General features: G+C 30.7%; 1 protein-coding gene across 1 annotated transcript in view; it reads left to right on the top strand.

Annotated features, from left to right (window-relative positions):
- Grd (gamma-aminobutyric acid type A receptor subunit Grd) overlaps nucleotides 1-17,690 on the top strand; it is a 52,040-nt gene that overhangs the window by 27,617 nt on the left and 6,733 nt on the right. The window contains exons 4-7 of the mRNA XM_088236253.1: nucleotides 7,619-7,701; nucleotides 9,475-9,645; nucleotides 12,266-12,552; nucleotides 16,955-17,200. Coding sequence (XP_088092379.1) covers nucleotides 7,619-7,701; nucleotides 9,475-9,645; nucleotides 12,266-12,552; nucleotides 16,955-17,200 — 787 coding nt within the window. The remainder of the gene's footprint in view (nucleotides 1-7,618; nucleotides 7,702-9,474; nucleotides 9,646-12,265; nucleotides 12,553-16,954; nucleotides 17,201-17,690) is intronic.

The raw sequence follows: 17,690 nt of genomic DNA, 5'->3' as shown, positions 1-17,690 counted from the left end.
AATCTTATCATACATATTGTTATGTGTGTTCTAATAATAACATTGCAAATATATTTAATTTATAAATTGTTTATCACATATGTCTTGACCATTCTTTTAAATTTTGATATGTTTTTTTCTTCATAAATATTTTTTTCCATTTCGTAATACTTTTTAATTGCTTTAAATAAAATTGAATTTTGCGACTTTGCCTTTTTCCTAAATGGAAGTCTAATTTTGTTCTTTTCTCTAGTATTGTGATCGTAATCATGCTGGTTCCGATCAATTTTTTTCCAAAATTCTGTTTTTTTATTAGAGTTTATAATTTAATGAACAAATATCATTGTATTGTAAAATATTCTTTGTTTATATGTTAATAATTTCATTTCATTTACCATCGACTTTACCCTCGTGTATCTGTTTTTTTTCAAAATGATTCTAAAGGCTTTATTTTGTAATACAGTTAGTTTATCTATGTTTTCTTTGTTCGATAAAAATAAAATGCTCCTACAGTAGTTAACGTGTGGTTCAATAATTGCTTTGTAAATAGTTTTGCAAGAGTCCTTATCAATAAATCTTCTGATCCTTCCCAACATTGATATTTTTTTTGCAATCTTATTTATTACCATAACTAATTAACCATAACTTTTTTCACTTACATCAGAAGTCATCGTTGCATTAAAGAAAAAATATTAGATACTATTTATTAGTGACTGACCGAAACAATATTTTCAGCTGAAACCGAAACTTATTTCAATAAGTTAAAAATCCCTTCAAAACGCCCATATAAGGGCGGGCATATTGCCTTAAGGCAATTTCTTCCTACCTACCCAAACCGTTCAGTTTGAGAAAATTACAAGTACATGGACATATTCTAAGGAATTATACTGAATCTTATAACTTTATACCAAATTAAAAACAAAAATTAACAAAAAAATAATTAACGCTATACTACGAGGAGCGGAAAGGAGATGGGAAAGAAAGAAAGAGGAGAAAATAACAACTCAAATATTTATATAGTGACATTGCAATATTGATTTAAATATAAATAAAGAAGGGGGCGTCTTTAACATTAGTGAATAGATTATTCTGCAATCAAGCAACTACCGCTGTGAAAGAGGGGGCAAGAAAATTTGTGCAGTGAAAGGGTATTAAAGGGGTTCTCTCGTTACTAGAACGAAGAGATAGTCCATGTTGTGATAGAAGCTGGAAGAGCTCTTTCAGATAAACAGGCGAAGTGGGATTTTTCATAATATTGTAAAGAAGTTATAGAATGTGAATGTTTATTCTATGCCTGATACTGGGCCAGTGTAGTTGCGTGCGATATCCGGTTATGCGGTCGAATTTGGGAAGATTAAAGATATAACGTATACAAACATTAGACTTTCTTATTTTTAAAACTTACAAGTTCAATCAAATAAGTGTTAAGTAAAATACTAACTGAAAAAGGCATAAATTTGTTTATTTTTAGCACTTTTTAGTTCGTTGTTATGTCATAACAATATTTTGAGTTTGTCCAAATGTTTGTAGTGACAAAAGACTGGATTTCAACCCCCTAGGAATCATTAAGATTTACAAATAACGACAGGAATGGATAACATTTTAGATTTAAACCAGCCAACGACAGGTCATAAGCCCTGTAAACGCCTAGACTTCCATATTTCCTTCTCTAAAATGTTCTCCATCCCTGTTGTAATTTGTAAATCATTCATGTAATTTTGATGTAACAGTTCTTCGATGTACGCAATAGGAACTTTAACTAATTAACCATAAAGAAATTACAAAAATATAAATATGGAAGATCTTAGAACTACTAACTATAGTCGGCGAATCACAAAATTAGTCTCGTTTTTATTTTTTTATGTTAGACAATGGCAATACAATAACTTATTATTTAAATGGACAACAATCCAATATCTCTGATTGTACTAATTTTCCACCCGAGTACAACCGAACGTAATCCGACACATCACGACCGGTTGAGCAGATTTTTCGGCCAATTTTTGTCCGAAACCGTAACTTCGGTCAGTCACTACTGTTTATTCTGACATGTTTTGTCTACTCTCATTCATAATAATTATATAATGCGTAAATATTCGTAGAAAGCAGTAAAATATATTGCTTTACCGTGCATGGATAATATTTTATTATTTATCATTTTATGTACATTGTAATATTAATTATATTACAATACGTAGGTACCGGTTTTTAAAATACAGGAAAGTTGCCAGCAAGCTGCAATTTTATTATATAAATTACAGTTCTTATTTGAAGATTATTCTTGCTAAGAAAATTACGCTCCTAAATTTTGCATCCTTTTTTCAAAACATGATATTCGCCCCATATGGCGATTTGGTTTTTTTATTATTTAAATGCAGTATCAAGAGACATCGGTTATTTGAAAAAAAACTCACCAAAATACGCTAAAAACCGGATTAAATTTTTATTTTTTTCAAAACACTGTATTTAATTTAATAATTTGTATTGGCTGCTAATAAAATATAAATGAAAATTATTAAACATACGTGTGTTAGAATACTTTCAGGATTGGTTGAAAGGTGTAATTTTTTTCAAACAATGATGGTGCACGCAATTTGACGCGAATCACAAAAAACCCTCTCCCAGAAAATTTCGTTATAAGCGGATGTCGAGTTTTGAAAAAACGGTTCTCAATTGGGCTCAATGTCCAACTTTTTACAACTTATAATATTTGGTGTTCAAAACAAAGCTCCAATCTGGCAACATAAATTATTATGTATCTGAATAATAAAAAAATAAAAAAAACTATTTTTTTATGAACCATCTTGATTTTTCTCAGCACGACTACTTGATTCCCGATTAGATCTTATAAATGCTTTTGCGGACATTATATATTAAAATTCGATAGGATTATAGCGGGTCGCTTATCCAATCCTCAAAACTATTATTCGTCTTCTATTTGATTATTCTACTTTGGATAAAGGCTGCGCGCATACGGCAACCACTCATGGTCGGACAAACAAAATGTTTTTTGTCAATTTTTAGTCTCAGCGAATAAAAAATCGGTAGTTGGGAGTTTGTTTTTTTGTAGTTTTTGTAGTTAGCTGGATATTTGAACCTTGTCTTACATGTATCTTAATTGCCCGCGGTTTGTGATCTTCCCTTTTCCATTGTCGTTTTTTACTTTAAAAAAACGGCAATCAATGCATTGTATCTAAAGAAATCTGATACAGCTCTAAAACTCGTATTACATGAGTCAGAAAAAAGTACAAGATCTTTTGCAGTTTCTTGTACTTTAATAATTGTACCAAATCTTGGGCCATTTTATATATCATTCTAGATTTTATTGTATGTAAAAAATCGCAAAATTTATTAAATTTTTAATCTGACGGAAAATGATCCTTGGGAGTGTAGATTTAAAATACAAAATAAGCAATTATCATGGATTTTTTTATAAGCTAATAAATTAATATAAAACAGAATTATTATTTAACTATTTTTTAAATTTTATTTATACCATGTTTTCTGGATTGTTATTCTACTGCATCACATGTCATTATAATTTAATTTTAATTTAGTCCGTGTAATGTTAATTATTATGGCTTGACATGGGCACAGCCTAAAAAGCCTTTGTAATTTCATTAATATTGTAATTTTGAATGAATAAATAAATAAGACAATCGGTGCTATTCTTACTAAAATCTGTTAAGAAATAAGGGAAATATAAAGGAGCATAGTCTAGTCATTTGAATAAAGATAAAAACAAACGATTCGTGACGTCATCATATATGACGTTATTGGATGCGGCGATAGTTTTTTATATAAATGTCTATGATTTTTAGTAGAGTAAGTGGAATGGGTGACAGATCAATTCCGAACTTCAAACCTTTATGAAAGGGAAATTGAAATTGTTGTTTTTTAAATGAGAAAATATTATGTTGTGTGAGCGAGAAAAAAATAAAAACTCAATGATCAAAGTCAACTCTCGGAGCATTTATCAACACTGTATGAATATACATATTTTACATACATATATATTATTAGAAGTCATAACAGAATACGCCAAAATATAGTTTTGGACCATTTGTGGACTTTTACACATGTTTTACAAGTAAGGGCAACAATATTCTGTATGTATGATATGTATATATCGTCGGGATCGTAGAACAGCGACGCATGTGATTTTATCAACTTTACGTGAGAGTGGTTTGAACTTTTTTTGACGCTTTGTGTCACAACTTGATAAGCGCAAAAGTATACTATTTAATACTTGAGTAAGTTACACATAAACATTTTAAATATATAAAAAGTAGTAAAAAAAAACATTAATCAATAAAAAATATAAAAAATTATATTTTCAAACCTAGAATAAAAAGACTTCAAATAACTTTTTCAATATAAAAAAATAACAATATGCCATTTTTTGCACATCCGTCGATATTCTACGATAACGATATGTCTAGTTGTCTGTCGTTGTTTCCAAATAAAATAAATAAATCACATTTATTCCATGTCAAGTAATGAAATTTAAAAAAAATTGGTAATGTTTTATTTTCGTCCTTAATTTATTTTATTTATTATGGTTTTTTAAACACTAAACAATACAAAGAAGATTGGTATAGTAATCACAATTTGTCATGTTAAGATATTGTTCATCAATTATGTTTGAACACAACATGCACAAATAAGTTTTAAAAAAAGTTAATGCATATATTTTATTAATTGACTCGCTTAATTAAATTCTATTAATATTATGAAAGGTATTATAATAATTCATTCTTAGAGGCAATTACAAATTATTTTATTAGTTAAATATTAAATAAATATTTTTAATTAATAGCAGCATATTATTTTTATCAAACCAAGAAAATTTAAACAAACTAACCATATTACAAAACAAAGCTTTAAGAATCATTTTGAAAAAAAAAACAGATGTACAAGTGTAAATTTGATGTTAAATGAATTAAAAATACCAACATATAGGCAAAGAATATTTTACAATACGATGATGTTTGTGTATAATATTATTAATTTTAAAATAAACACAGATTTTTTTTTTTTATCAAAACCAACATGAACATAATCACAATACAAGAGAAAATATAAAAATCAGACTCCCATTTAGAAAGAATGCAAAGTCGAAAAATTCAATTATTTTGTTAAAAAATATAATGAAATGGGAAAAAACATTTAAAAAGAACACAAAAAATCTAAATTCAAGCAGGTTAAGAAATATGTTTTTAATAACTTGCAAATTAAATATATGTACGTACATAGTTATAATTAGAGCACACACAACAATATGTTTATGTGTGCCCTATTTCAAGATTTTAAATATAAAAATAATTTATTTTTTTAAATAATAAATAATAAAAATATTTAACCACTTACCGACTTTTTAGTCTACCGGTTTCGAGACGTACCTCTTCGTGGACATGGTGGTGTTTGCATCCCCTTAAACTCTACATGTAATTTATCTATTTTTTCGTAAATACTTTGTTTACTGCGGTGATGGTAAAGATTAATGTGTATTTTAGTATTTGCCTGACAAAGAGACGGGTACATCTCGAAACCGGCAGACATAAAAAGTCGGTTAGTAATTAAATACAAATGTTTACTAACTTAAACTAAAATGTTTGACCACAAATTTAATGTTTTAAACATAAATAATAAATATTTTTAACTCATACTACAAATAAATTAAGCTGATAAATCGAATATTCAGATCAAAAGCTTCGAAACAAGTAGCGCGTGAATTCCGCGAGGCTACAATTCCATTTCACATACGTTGGTACATTTTTTCCAATGTTTAATTCCACATCACCGAACTGTTTCAATACGAAATATATTTACAAATAGTTTCTTCGTAGGAAATAAGTTCTTCTGGTACTTGTGTTCACTCAAATAAAGGCTAACACGCTCGCCGATTTCACAATTCTATCTTGGGATGTTCAAGCCAACTGTAAGTAGTATCTATGAATACGATGTCCACAGTTTTCAGCTCGTAGAAGGTAGCGTTGATTTTATTCCATTAATATTTTATCGTCATCAACACATCGTTCCCATTATGTACATAATGGTGTACAGGGCACTGCGTTGATACACAAAGCAACAGCGAGATATCTCTAAAGAACCAGACTCGAAGAATCGGACTTTGAGGTGTGCAAAGAGTCCAACTAAATTAAATTATTTGGAGTAGATTATGAATAACTATATTTTCACAAAGGTTTACTATCTAACTTCAATATTGTATTACTTTAAAACTATAATTTATTAACATACCTGCATGTGTATTTCAAAGTCGGAAATTTTGGGTTTATCTGACTGTTGCTTTGGGCTAACGGTATTTTAACAATGTTTCAAGTATGTCCAAATGCTTGCAGACTGGCTGGATTTCCTCCTTAGGGAGTTATTCATGTTTAAATTTGTTGCAACAGAGAGGGAAAACATTTTTGAGAAGGGAATATGAAAAAGTGATCACCAACGTCGGGGGACCCGGCAAGGCACTACAAAAAGAAGAAGAAATTTTTTATTATTGTATTTTATTACAAGGACTGGATTGAACTCCCTGTGAAGCTGTAATATTATCATATTATAACAGAGATGAAGAACATTTTAAAGAATGTTATATAGAAGTCCAGGCATCTACAGGGCTTAAGACCTGTCATTGACTGATTTAAGTGGCCACTTCACATACTGTGTAACCTTTACCATTCTGCCTATGTTTAAATACCCACATTTCCTCAACTCTTCCATCTGTTGACTTTTGTGAAGTCAAAGAGCTGAAACCTTAATCATGTGGGTGAGATTCATCCGGCTGAACTAATTCTTGGAATTAAATTTAATATATATTAGACTTAAGTGATAAATAAAATATTTCTACTGTCTGCTACTACAATCTTTAATCTGTAATCAGAGTCCTGTGCACTGAATAATCGAAGTCCTACTATAAGGAGTGTGATCCCAGTGGAGAGGATCCTCAGTTCACGTGGAACCGGTGTGAAAAAAATGTTTAGAATTAGATGTTGGTTTGCCCCGTCGAACAGAGCAAACTGACACTACTCTCAATCATTTTATAAAAAATATATTTTAACGATTTTAAGTTTATTTAATTAATCAAATTTATTAAATTAAACCTGATATATACAAATAAATTTCCGGTTTCCAGGAAGCCAACTCGCCGACTTAAACTTTTGACGTCACTGGTGGAGTAATTTCAATTAATTATCTATAATATTGTATCTCTGTCGGCCTCTTGGTGTAATGGTCAGCGCGTATGCCTACCATGCCAGAGGTCTCGGGTTCAATTCCCAACATGATTGGTTGATATGAAATATTTATATAAAGGGGCGGTTTTACACTAGAAATTTTCATAGGCCCTGGACTGGTACTTAAAGCCTAAGGCTGATCGTCTTAGCTTCATGTAACAAAAATAAATGGTTATGATACGCTGCAATTTGTGTACTAATTCAGTACCCTATGCACCATTAGGTCCGGAAAGGAAATGATCTACATAAAAATATATGTTTTTAAATGTTGGTTTTAATAGTATATTTCTAACTTCCTCATTGTGCGGGATATTAATTACATTTCACAGTAAGATCTGTTTCTGTATTTCTTCCGGATACGGAAATTGTAATGATTGTTTTTTTTTTTTCAGATTAACCATAAAGGCTGGATGTCCAATGAACCTGGAAGATTTCCCTATGGACACTCAACGATGTCCTCTAAAATTTGGGTCCTGTGAGTACAAACATACGTATTTCAAATTAAAAATTATATGTACCTTTATTATATTTGTTCATTTGATAAACAGAATTATATATATATATATATATATATATATATATATATATATATATATATATATATAAATATATATTTATGTACCATGTACAGTATATAATATTGACACAATATATCCGTGCACACGTGGTACATAACGTCTTCCTGTTTTTTTTATATTTTTTATTAGGAGAAATATCTACCTTATCAAAATTATCAACCCCCGTCTTCCTGATTTTTTAATTATATCTCATTTCAAATACGAATCATATAAATTAAAACACATAAACAATTATTTTTTACAGCGTTCTGAAGATAGATCGGTGAAATCGGTCAACCAATTTTTTTTTAGTTTTCAACATTGCTAGTGTCCAAAATTAAGAAAAACAGAACAACATCAATCCACTCAGGAAAAGTTAACTTAAATTAAATAAAAAGTAGTCAGAAATACAAAAGGTTCGAGAAAAAAGTAAAAAAGGTTTTTTTTTATTTTTATTTATCACTCATTGAAAAAACTGTATATTTTGCAATTTTATTAATATTTACTAAGCAAAAATAGAAAGGACATCATTGTAAGACGTCACATTCCATCATATTAAATATATTTTCTCTTCAAGACCGTCGAAATAAATCCAACTTTCTAGTCCTATTTTAAATTCTCAACTCACTCTTTGATGCGCCTGAACTACTGAGCTCAATAAAATTAAATATCCTAATTAGAAACCTCAGACAAAACTTACTCTTTCATACCGATAACCATAGAACTAACTATGGTTTTCATTATCCTATGCCCAGAATTCTTAGGTCTGCCAACAAACATACCAGTCTTGATTTCTTTGATAACAAGTTGTCTTGTTTCAAACGATCACTGAATCAAATTCAATTATAAACATCTCTCTCCCGCTTCCACTCCCACAAAGTCTACTATATAGGTATACCATTGTGTCTTTCTACTTTTCTTTTTTTAATATTCTTTTATGTATTAAAAATGCCCATTGGGCGTATATATAAATAAATAAACTCTACTCAATAATTCTGTGTCTTGCTTCTAAAAGGGCCGGCCAAGGTCGGATTTCATTTTTTCTTCTAATATTTTGTTGAGGGTTGAAAAAATATACGTTCATATTAAACTAATCTATATATGGTAATATATACGAACACGGTAGTGTTTTTTATTAATAATAATTTCAGACACCTCAAAAGTTTATTATGACGTCACAAAATACCTATTATAGTACTCTCCCATATCATGCGCGGAAGCAAATATACGCTTTTACAGCTTATTATGATGGGAAAGATCGAGGGAAAGCGTGGGGTTGGAAGGCGACAGATGTCCTGGCTGAGAATCATCCGCGACTGGACGGGAGTGCGTGGGGGTTGAGGCGCTGTTCCAGTTGGCGCAGGACCGGAATGCCTACTCTAGAGTGATCGCCAACGTCGGGGAGACCTGATATGGCACAGAAAGAAGAAGTACTCTCCCGTAATGTTATGATCTACGTCATTGGCTCTTTTAGACCAAAGCCACAGAATTTATTGTTTTTCTTTTATGTAATACGAAACGTTAATATAAATATATATATAGAATTAAAATAAAATATTATATTGTTGGAAGTTTTTTCTTAACAAAAACCTATGAACTAAAAAAAAAATTGTAAAGACTATTAATTTGTAAATGTTTTTTTTTTCTTTTAACATATTGAACATGTACTGAAACTATTGATTTTCTTACAGTTGGATATACTTCCATAGATGTATTATACCGGTGGAATATCAACCGCCAGGTGGCTATAGCAGAGGACATGAAGCTCTCCCAGTTCGACCTGATAGCCACTCCAGCTGCCAACCACACTGATACACTGGTCATGTCTCACACCAAAGACGAATCTAATCCATCATACATTAGTAAGTTACTTAAATATTGTACTTTCCTTCCAAAATACATCGATAAAATAGATATTCTTACTTTATATATTTTATCGTTGTACCATACTCGTAAAAGCCCTCCAGGCGTTTATGCAAATTAAAGAAAATAAAAACTCAACCCATTTCTAAAACCGATCAAAAGCGTTCGTTATATTTACACGAAAAAACTCATTCTTTCAAACCATTTGGTGATCAAAATATTAAACGGACGCCAGTCGGTAAGGTCAGAAGGACAACTTTTTTACGTGCGTGTATGACTGATATTCCGAACGCATTTACAGCGTGTTATAACGCGTATTTAGTACGTAAAAACATAATTTAGATGACATTTCGTATTGCAAAATCTGAGGAAAATTTTTTTAGTAACAAAAGTACAGATTGAATTTGGCAAGGTATCCAAAATAAAATACTTTTATTGGATTTAATTTTACTTTTATTTTTTTGTAAATATTTAAGTTAGTTTGATAATGTCCTAACAAAACGAAACACGTCACATTATACACTCTTGAATAATTAAAAATATTAAATTAGAATGAAATCCAACAAAAGTATTTTATTTTGGATACCTTACCAAATTTTAATATGGAATTCTAACAATTAACATACACAATAAATAAGTACAGTGGTTTTAAACTAACTGCATTGGGTACTACAAGTTGAAAATATCGTTGTTGCTGGACACTGTATGACTGATTTCCAATAAAAATATTTATTTATTTATTTTTTGGCCTATGCCAATGAGGAATTCCAGCCAACCCGGAATTGAATTTTAAAAATGTTTTGGTGTACACGTGAATATTTAAAAATTTTGGAGTAGGATGAAATATCTCAAAAATAAATAAAAAATGTTAAAAATAGTATTCATTTTAAAATCGTAAATAATGACGTCACTCCTTATATCTACGTGTAGTATTTCCGGTTTCCGCTTAAAGCCCCCGCAACGTTTTGACCATAGAAAAAAAAGAGTATAATTTTTATAATTTGACATTTCAACCAGAGATTATGTCAACTTTCTAGATTTTTATAAATCGAAACGTTCCTAAAAACAACCATAACATAGAAATGAGCAAATTACGATCAACTATATGAAGTAATCATAGCAATATTCCATAGATTCTTGTCAGGTCAGTGAAAGTAAGAACGCCAACCGTTTCATGACGTCACTACTGAAAAGTGACACACTGATTACAGTCATTTGGCGCGGTATTTGATAAATGTAACTTTAAAAAATCATATCTTTGTAAATAACGCACAAAAAAAAAAACATTTTTGCTTAGTTAAATAGTACGATAATAGAAAAAAAAATATTAGAAAACAGTGGAATTCCTCATTACAACACTTACCTGAGGAAACATAATGTGTAAGAAACTGAACAAACAAATCATAAATAGTAAATACATGCAGCAAAGACAAACGAGGACAATAAAAAACAGGTAAATAGTATTAAAAAAACACAATCTACATATAAAACTTCGAGCTAAGCCATGCCAATCCTTCTTCATACTACACTGTGTTGGTGGCGAAGAAATCTACAAAAAGCGGGAAGACCTATCCCAAACAACTCCAAGTTGTGCAATGAATTAACTAGTCTACACATTCTGGACAATGGGGCATACAAACAAAGGTTGTTCTTAGAAGATTCGATAAATAGCAAATTTGACATCTGGTGACTGAGTTGGGAACGTAAAAATTGAAAAAATATGGACGTTTAACTAAACTCTCGAGTGATCAATGAAAGGAAGTTATGAGACCGTGAAATACTTAAATTTCCATTTTCCCCTTTCGAAAAGACTATTAAAGTATGTATGCATAGAATTAAGAATAGTCCAGAAACCGCATACGCACATCAAACAGAAGGCGACTAAACTACTCATAAATGAGTAGGTTTACGTTTTAGCCCATTAGTTTCTTTGTAGACGTTGCTCAGTACGCAACTCCTGATTTGAATTCAACTATGCCGTGTTGTGTCCTTTTAAAGTGTAGAAATACTGCTAGGGTCTTAAAGAAACAGGATGCAATCACATTTCATGTGTAATTAGCAAACATATGTTTAAGTGGCAAATTCATTACTTAAAATTTGAATTATTTTTCCATCTGTCAGATTGTCGAAGAAACAAAATGGAAATTTCGTAAGTTTTGCCAGGGTAATATTTTTTTAAAAGAAAATTTGACCTCGAATTTAACAACTCTGTGGTGGACATTTGACCGACATTATCTTCAAAACATCAAATATTATTTAACATGATATAAAAATATCCGTTTTATATAAAATTAAATTTTGTTTTATTTTTTTAAATTTAAAGTTCATTAATTCAATTACTCTTATTAAATGACCCTTTACTTATCTATCTGTCGTGTCAATCAATATTTCCGCGTGCACAATAAAATTTTAGAGAAATCAACAGATTGCTTTTTTTTTACCTTACATTTGTGTTATGATTTTTTTTCCCATCAAGCAACATTACGCTGCGACCTCACAAATGCGTACGGTGAAAGTAGGGCATAGTGGGGGAATTATTGGACACAGTCCGATGTATTCAAATATGATTCTACGCTCCTTCTAGACTATCCTTAATTCTATGTTTGTATGTTTTTATAGGTGAATACTCGATGTTACTGGTAAGCTTCCACCTGCAGCGTCACATGGGTAACTTCTTGATCCAAGTATACGGGCCCTGTATCCTGCTAGTCGTCCTATCGTGGGTGTCCTTCTGGCTCAACAGGGAGGCCACGGCAGACCGCGTGTCCTTGGGGATCACCACCGTTCTGACTATGACATTCCTCGGCCTGGAGGCGAGAACTGACCTTCCAAAAGTCTCCTATCCCACAGCTCTGGACTTTTTTGTCTTCCTGTCTTTTGGGTTCATATTTGCTACTATTATCCAGGTGAGAACAATCTAACGTACCTTATCACAATAATTTAGGAACTTAAATGGATAATGTCAAGTTTATTTTTTTTTATATTTTTTATTATATTTATTTAATACATTAATTGAAAAAAATTAGTACAAATACTTAATAACAGGAAATCCATATAAAACTAATTAATGTAAAATGAAAACGGAGTGTTCTCTATTTATGATAGTCTCCATCTAACGTGGCTCAGCCTGTTCTAAGATGGAGATTTTTTTTATCTTTAGAGTATAAGTAGTCCTATACTAATAAAACAATAACATAAAAAAGATAAACTAAAACTACTTAATCATAAATGCCTAGCTAATCAAATGTAAGAAATTAAAAATCGTTATTATACAAATATAAAGTATATATATATGTGCCAAGACTACATGTTACTTAAACATAAATAATAGATTATAATATATAATTAAAAAAAACAAATATAAAGCAATGAAATACATAAAAATATAAATAATATGTGTACCACTTATATAAAGTACTACGTTTTTTGATTAACATATATTTTTCAAAAAAATCTCTAGCTACACTATTTATATGTGCAGTTATTTTTATTTTAAAATTTGTTTTACGTTTTGAGTATTTTATATTTGGCAATAAATTATTAAATATTTTTGGAGCAATTACATTATATTGCTTTTTACCAAAGGCGCCTGTAGACTGAGATGCACTGACAGTGGTAAAGCTTTAAAAGCATAAATTGTGAATTCTAAAAACGCGATAAGAATAAAATCATATTTTTTTATACGTTCATTTTAGCTTAAATGTTGCTTTGCAATGTGACGATCTGATAAAACATCACAAAGACTGTCTTTCAATTTCCAATTAAGAATTGAGATTTGTAAAAAAATTATGCCTACCAAGATACTTCAATATTTTTTCAATGTTTAAAGTATGGTGATTACTTTGCAAAGGTCGCGAGTTTAATTATTCATTATAATTATCTACACCATAGATTTCATAATGTATTCTAGATTAGGTATTCCACGCATAGGCCATGCCTATGTGAGATCTTTTGTTTTTATAAATAAAGTTACATATTATGTAATAAAAATTGTACGTAAATAAATAACTAAATTTACTAATTTCAACATTTAAATCAAATATTATTTATTACACTTATTTTTAGAACTACAAACAAGCATATACAATAGGGAAGTTCGGTGTCTTTTTTTATTTTTTTTACTTGTTAACAGAATATTAAGCTAAACCAAAAATATTTAATTTTTATTTTTATATATATCGTATTATCAGCACTATGAATTTTAAAGGTTTGTATTCCTGAAATAACTCCGCGTGTGACGTCAGAGGTTGTTCTATGATAGTTCTTCCGATTGGTTCGTTTACGGTGACCAAACCGGATATCCTTTAAAGCTCTCATATCATTGGATGGTTCATATGAAACAGTGAAGTCATTAAAAGTAGTGGATTTTTATTATACTATTTACTATTATTTTTTTCATACATTTTTAAAAAATTCTGCCGTACAATTTAATGCTCTAATTTTTACCGCGTGAAAGAAAACATTTTTCGTATCCAATTTCCCGTAGGGCTGAAGTTCCTAATTGATATCAGGTGATCTAAGGTTATCTAAATAGTAATAAAGCATTCACTAATGTTCAATTTATTTCGGGGCTCTTCACAATTCATTAATGATTTAACAGTAACCCTATAATTAATTAAGGTTCTAGAGTACAAAATTTTAGAATACGACTGAAAGTAAGTAGGTACTTCGTAACAAAAGATATTGAAAGTGTTTTTAAAAATTAAAATTACAGGTTTTAAATATAAATAAATGATGTAATGGTTTGTGTCCCGGATACAGAATATAATATTACGTGTGAAATTTAACCAGTGCTTAAGTAATTTTCAAAATACATTGACGTTCTTAAAAGTGGTAGTTATTAAAATTATAAAATAGTGTCACAAACTGCTTTTTTCTTCAATCAGACATTAACTCTTTTAACCGATAGTGTAAAGTCAATAAATTAAAACTAAATATTAAAAAATGCAAAATAATGTCATTTCATAGAACAAAACAACCAATTTCCTTCGAGTACCTATTAGAAAACTCCAAAATTGATGTAGTCAAGTCCATCAGAGATTTAGGAGTTGTTTTGGACTTTAAACTGACATACAACGAGCATATAGATAATACAGTAAATAAATCACTGAAATTACTTGGCTTCATTAACAGAATATCCTCTGGTTTTACTAATGTCCGTACAATCAAAACTCTTTATTGCTCATCTGTTCGCCCTCTTCTTGAATATGCCTCAGTGGTCTGGTCTCCATTCTATGTCAATCGCATAAATCACATTGAATCGGTCCAACATCGCTTGCTTCGAAAAATAGCGTGGATGATTGGACTAGAGAGAGATAATTATTCTTATGCTGAAATAGAGTCAATGTTAAATATTTCTAGTCTACAAAAACGTAAACTAATATTGACTCCATATATATGTTCGGCATACTAAATGGTATAATCGATGTTCCATCATTACTGGGACAAGTAAAATTCAATATTCCGACTCGTAGATTGAGAAACAATGAAGTACTGTTCATCGATCAGCATAGAACAAACTGTGGCCTAAATTCTCCAATGACCCGCCTTTGTCGTATTGTTAACTCAAGACAAGATCTGGACTTTTTTGGTTTAAGTTTACAACGATTTAAACGAGCACTAAATAAATAGTCCAGATCTTGTCTCGATGTCCCTTATGTTTGTCAATGCTTCTTTCTTTTTTTTAAATGTTTTAAACTATTCTTTTATTGTAATATTTAAACCTTATAAATTGTATACATGGACAATGTCCGTTAATAAATAAATAAATATCAAATGCAAAGTGGCATACATATAACTCACAAAAGATTTATTTTTATGATTTATTGTTTCAGCATTTACTTTGTGGAAAAACATTTTGAATTTATTTAAAATAAAACACTTTGTAAATAGAGTTATTTTTATGCTCATATAATTTGTTGTATAATTGAGTGAAAAACTGAAAAAATAAAACCGATTTCGACATCAGTGATTGCTATTGTTACATGGTTGATTCTTGCTTCACATGCCAAAATCGTATTACTACCAATTTAAAACTATAAAATGTCTTCTAGTGAGTATAGACAGTTCCTAATATATTGACAATGTTTTGAGTCTGTCCAAGTTTTTGTAGACAAGGACTGGATTCAACCCCCTGGAAAGCTGTTAATATTAACATATTATAATAGGCATGAAGAACATTTTTCAGAAGCGAATTTAGAAGTCTAGACATCCACAGGGCTTATGACCTGTCAATAAAGGTTTCAGCTCTTTAACTTCACCAACGTCAACATATAGATAAGCCGAAGGAATATAGATGTTCAAATATAGACAGAATGGTGAATGTTACACAGTGTATAAAGTGGCCACTTACCAGCCAATGACAGGTCATAAGTCCTGTGAATTCCTAGACATCTATATTCCCTTCTGTAAAATGTTGTTCATGTCGTTTGTAATATCCTAATATGTTTGTTTATCATTTATTTTTTTACCTTCTTCACTCTTTTGCGAACAGAATATAATAACACTATGCTTTACTTATTACTTAGGCGGCCTTCGCGGTGTGGTGGTCAAGACGATTGACTCACGCACGGAAGGTTCCGGGTTCGATTCCCGGTGAGAACACAAAAATTAAAACATGTGATTTTTCTCAAGCCTGGGTGTTCTGTAATGTAATTCACCACTGTAATTGGGCCTCCTGGCCTGTTGTGGTGCAAAAATAAAATAATAATAATAAATAAAATAATAAACGCCGATTTCGGCACTGAACTGATAATCCCAATTCGATGGATTTTGTGACATTTTTTCTATAAATAAAAATAAAATTGCGCTCATATGATTAATTATGAATTGGAAATCGAATAAAATCATGACAAATACCGTTATTGGTAAGCCATAATATATTATAAATAATTTAATAAATATGATTAATAAACATTACTGTTGGATATCGGCCTCGTGGCGTAATGGTCAGCGCGTTTGCTTACCATGTAAGAGATCTCGGGTTCGATTCCCGATATGGTTGATAGGAAATATTGACTTAAAAGGGTGTTTTGTGGCTGGTACCTGAAGCGTAAGACTGATCATCTTACCTTCATGTAACAAAAAATATCAAGATATGCTGCTATTGGTGTACCAATTCAGTGCCTTATGCTCCACTAGGTGCGGAAAGAGAATGATGATGATGTGTTGGATGCGCAAACAATTTTCATAAAAATATAAAACTCAATAAATTCATATTTTTTTATTAAGTACTAATATGAATAAAATTGTTTTTTTTTCTTTCAATTTTCATTCAATTTTTTAACTGATTTAAATTATTCATTTCAGTTTGCAGTTGTCCACTACTTTACTAAATACGGATCCGGAGAGTGTTACTTCAGTGCTGAGCTGAGTTCGGACTCGAGCAGTGATGAAGACGAACCCAAGACTAGCAGACCGACTTGCAGATTTCACTGCGAGAGACCACAGACTGAATCTAGAGGACCTTCGAGGAAGAACAGCGCAGTAGGGGGTCCTTCGGATGGGACCAATGGAAATGATAAGAAAAATGGCAGAGACGTTTTTCTATTAGAGGTGGGATTATCATTTTTAATATTTTAAAATGTACTTATTTTATTGAAACCGACACATGCGTACATTCATCATTTACCTTTTTGCATCCAGTGATGCAATAGGCACACTTCAACTTCAGCCCTACGCTAAATTGGATACAATAAATGTTTTCTTGCGCTCTGTAAAAATTGGAGCATTAAATTGTACTTGCAAAGTTTCTTGAAAATGTAAAAAAAAAAAAATTTCTTATAAAACCGAACTGCTGTGAACCACGTCACGAGTTCATATGAATTAACCAATGATAAGACGAGTTATGGATGATTTCCGGTTTGTTTGCCGTCAATGGACCAATGGGCAGAACTGCTCGAGAATAAGCGGAATAGAACCTCTGACGTCACACGCGGAGTTATTTCTGAAATACGAAACTCTGAAAAAATCATAGCGCTGATAACAAGATATATAAAAATTGAAAAAAAACATTTTGGCTTAGTTTAATAAAAAAATAACAAAT

The sequence above is a fragment of the Micrasema longulum genome, unplaced genomic scaffold (assembly GCF_059751315.1).
Source record: "Micrasema longulum isolate JH-2025_06_02 unplaced genomic scaffold, ASM5975131v1 h1tg000097l, whole genome shotgun sequence".
Lineage (NCBI taxonomy): Eukaryota > Metazoa > Arthropoda > Insecta > Trichoptera > Brachycentridae > Micrasema > Micrasema longulum.
The sequence above is the reverse complement of the archived record's forward strand: the minus strand, read 5'-3'. Positions and strand labels throughout refer to the sequence as shown.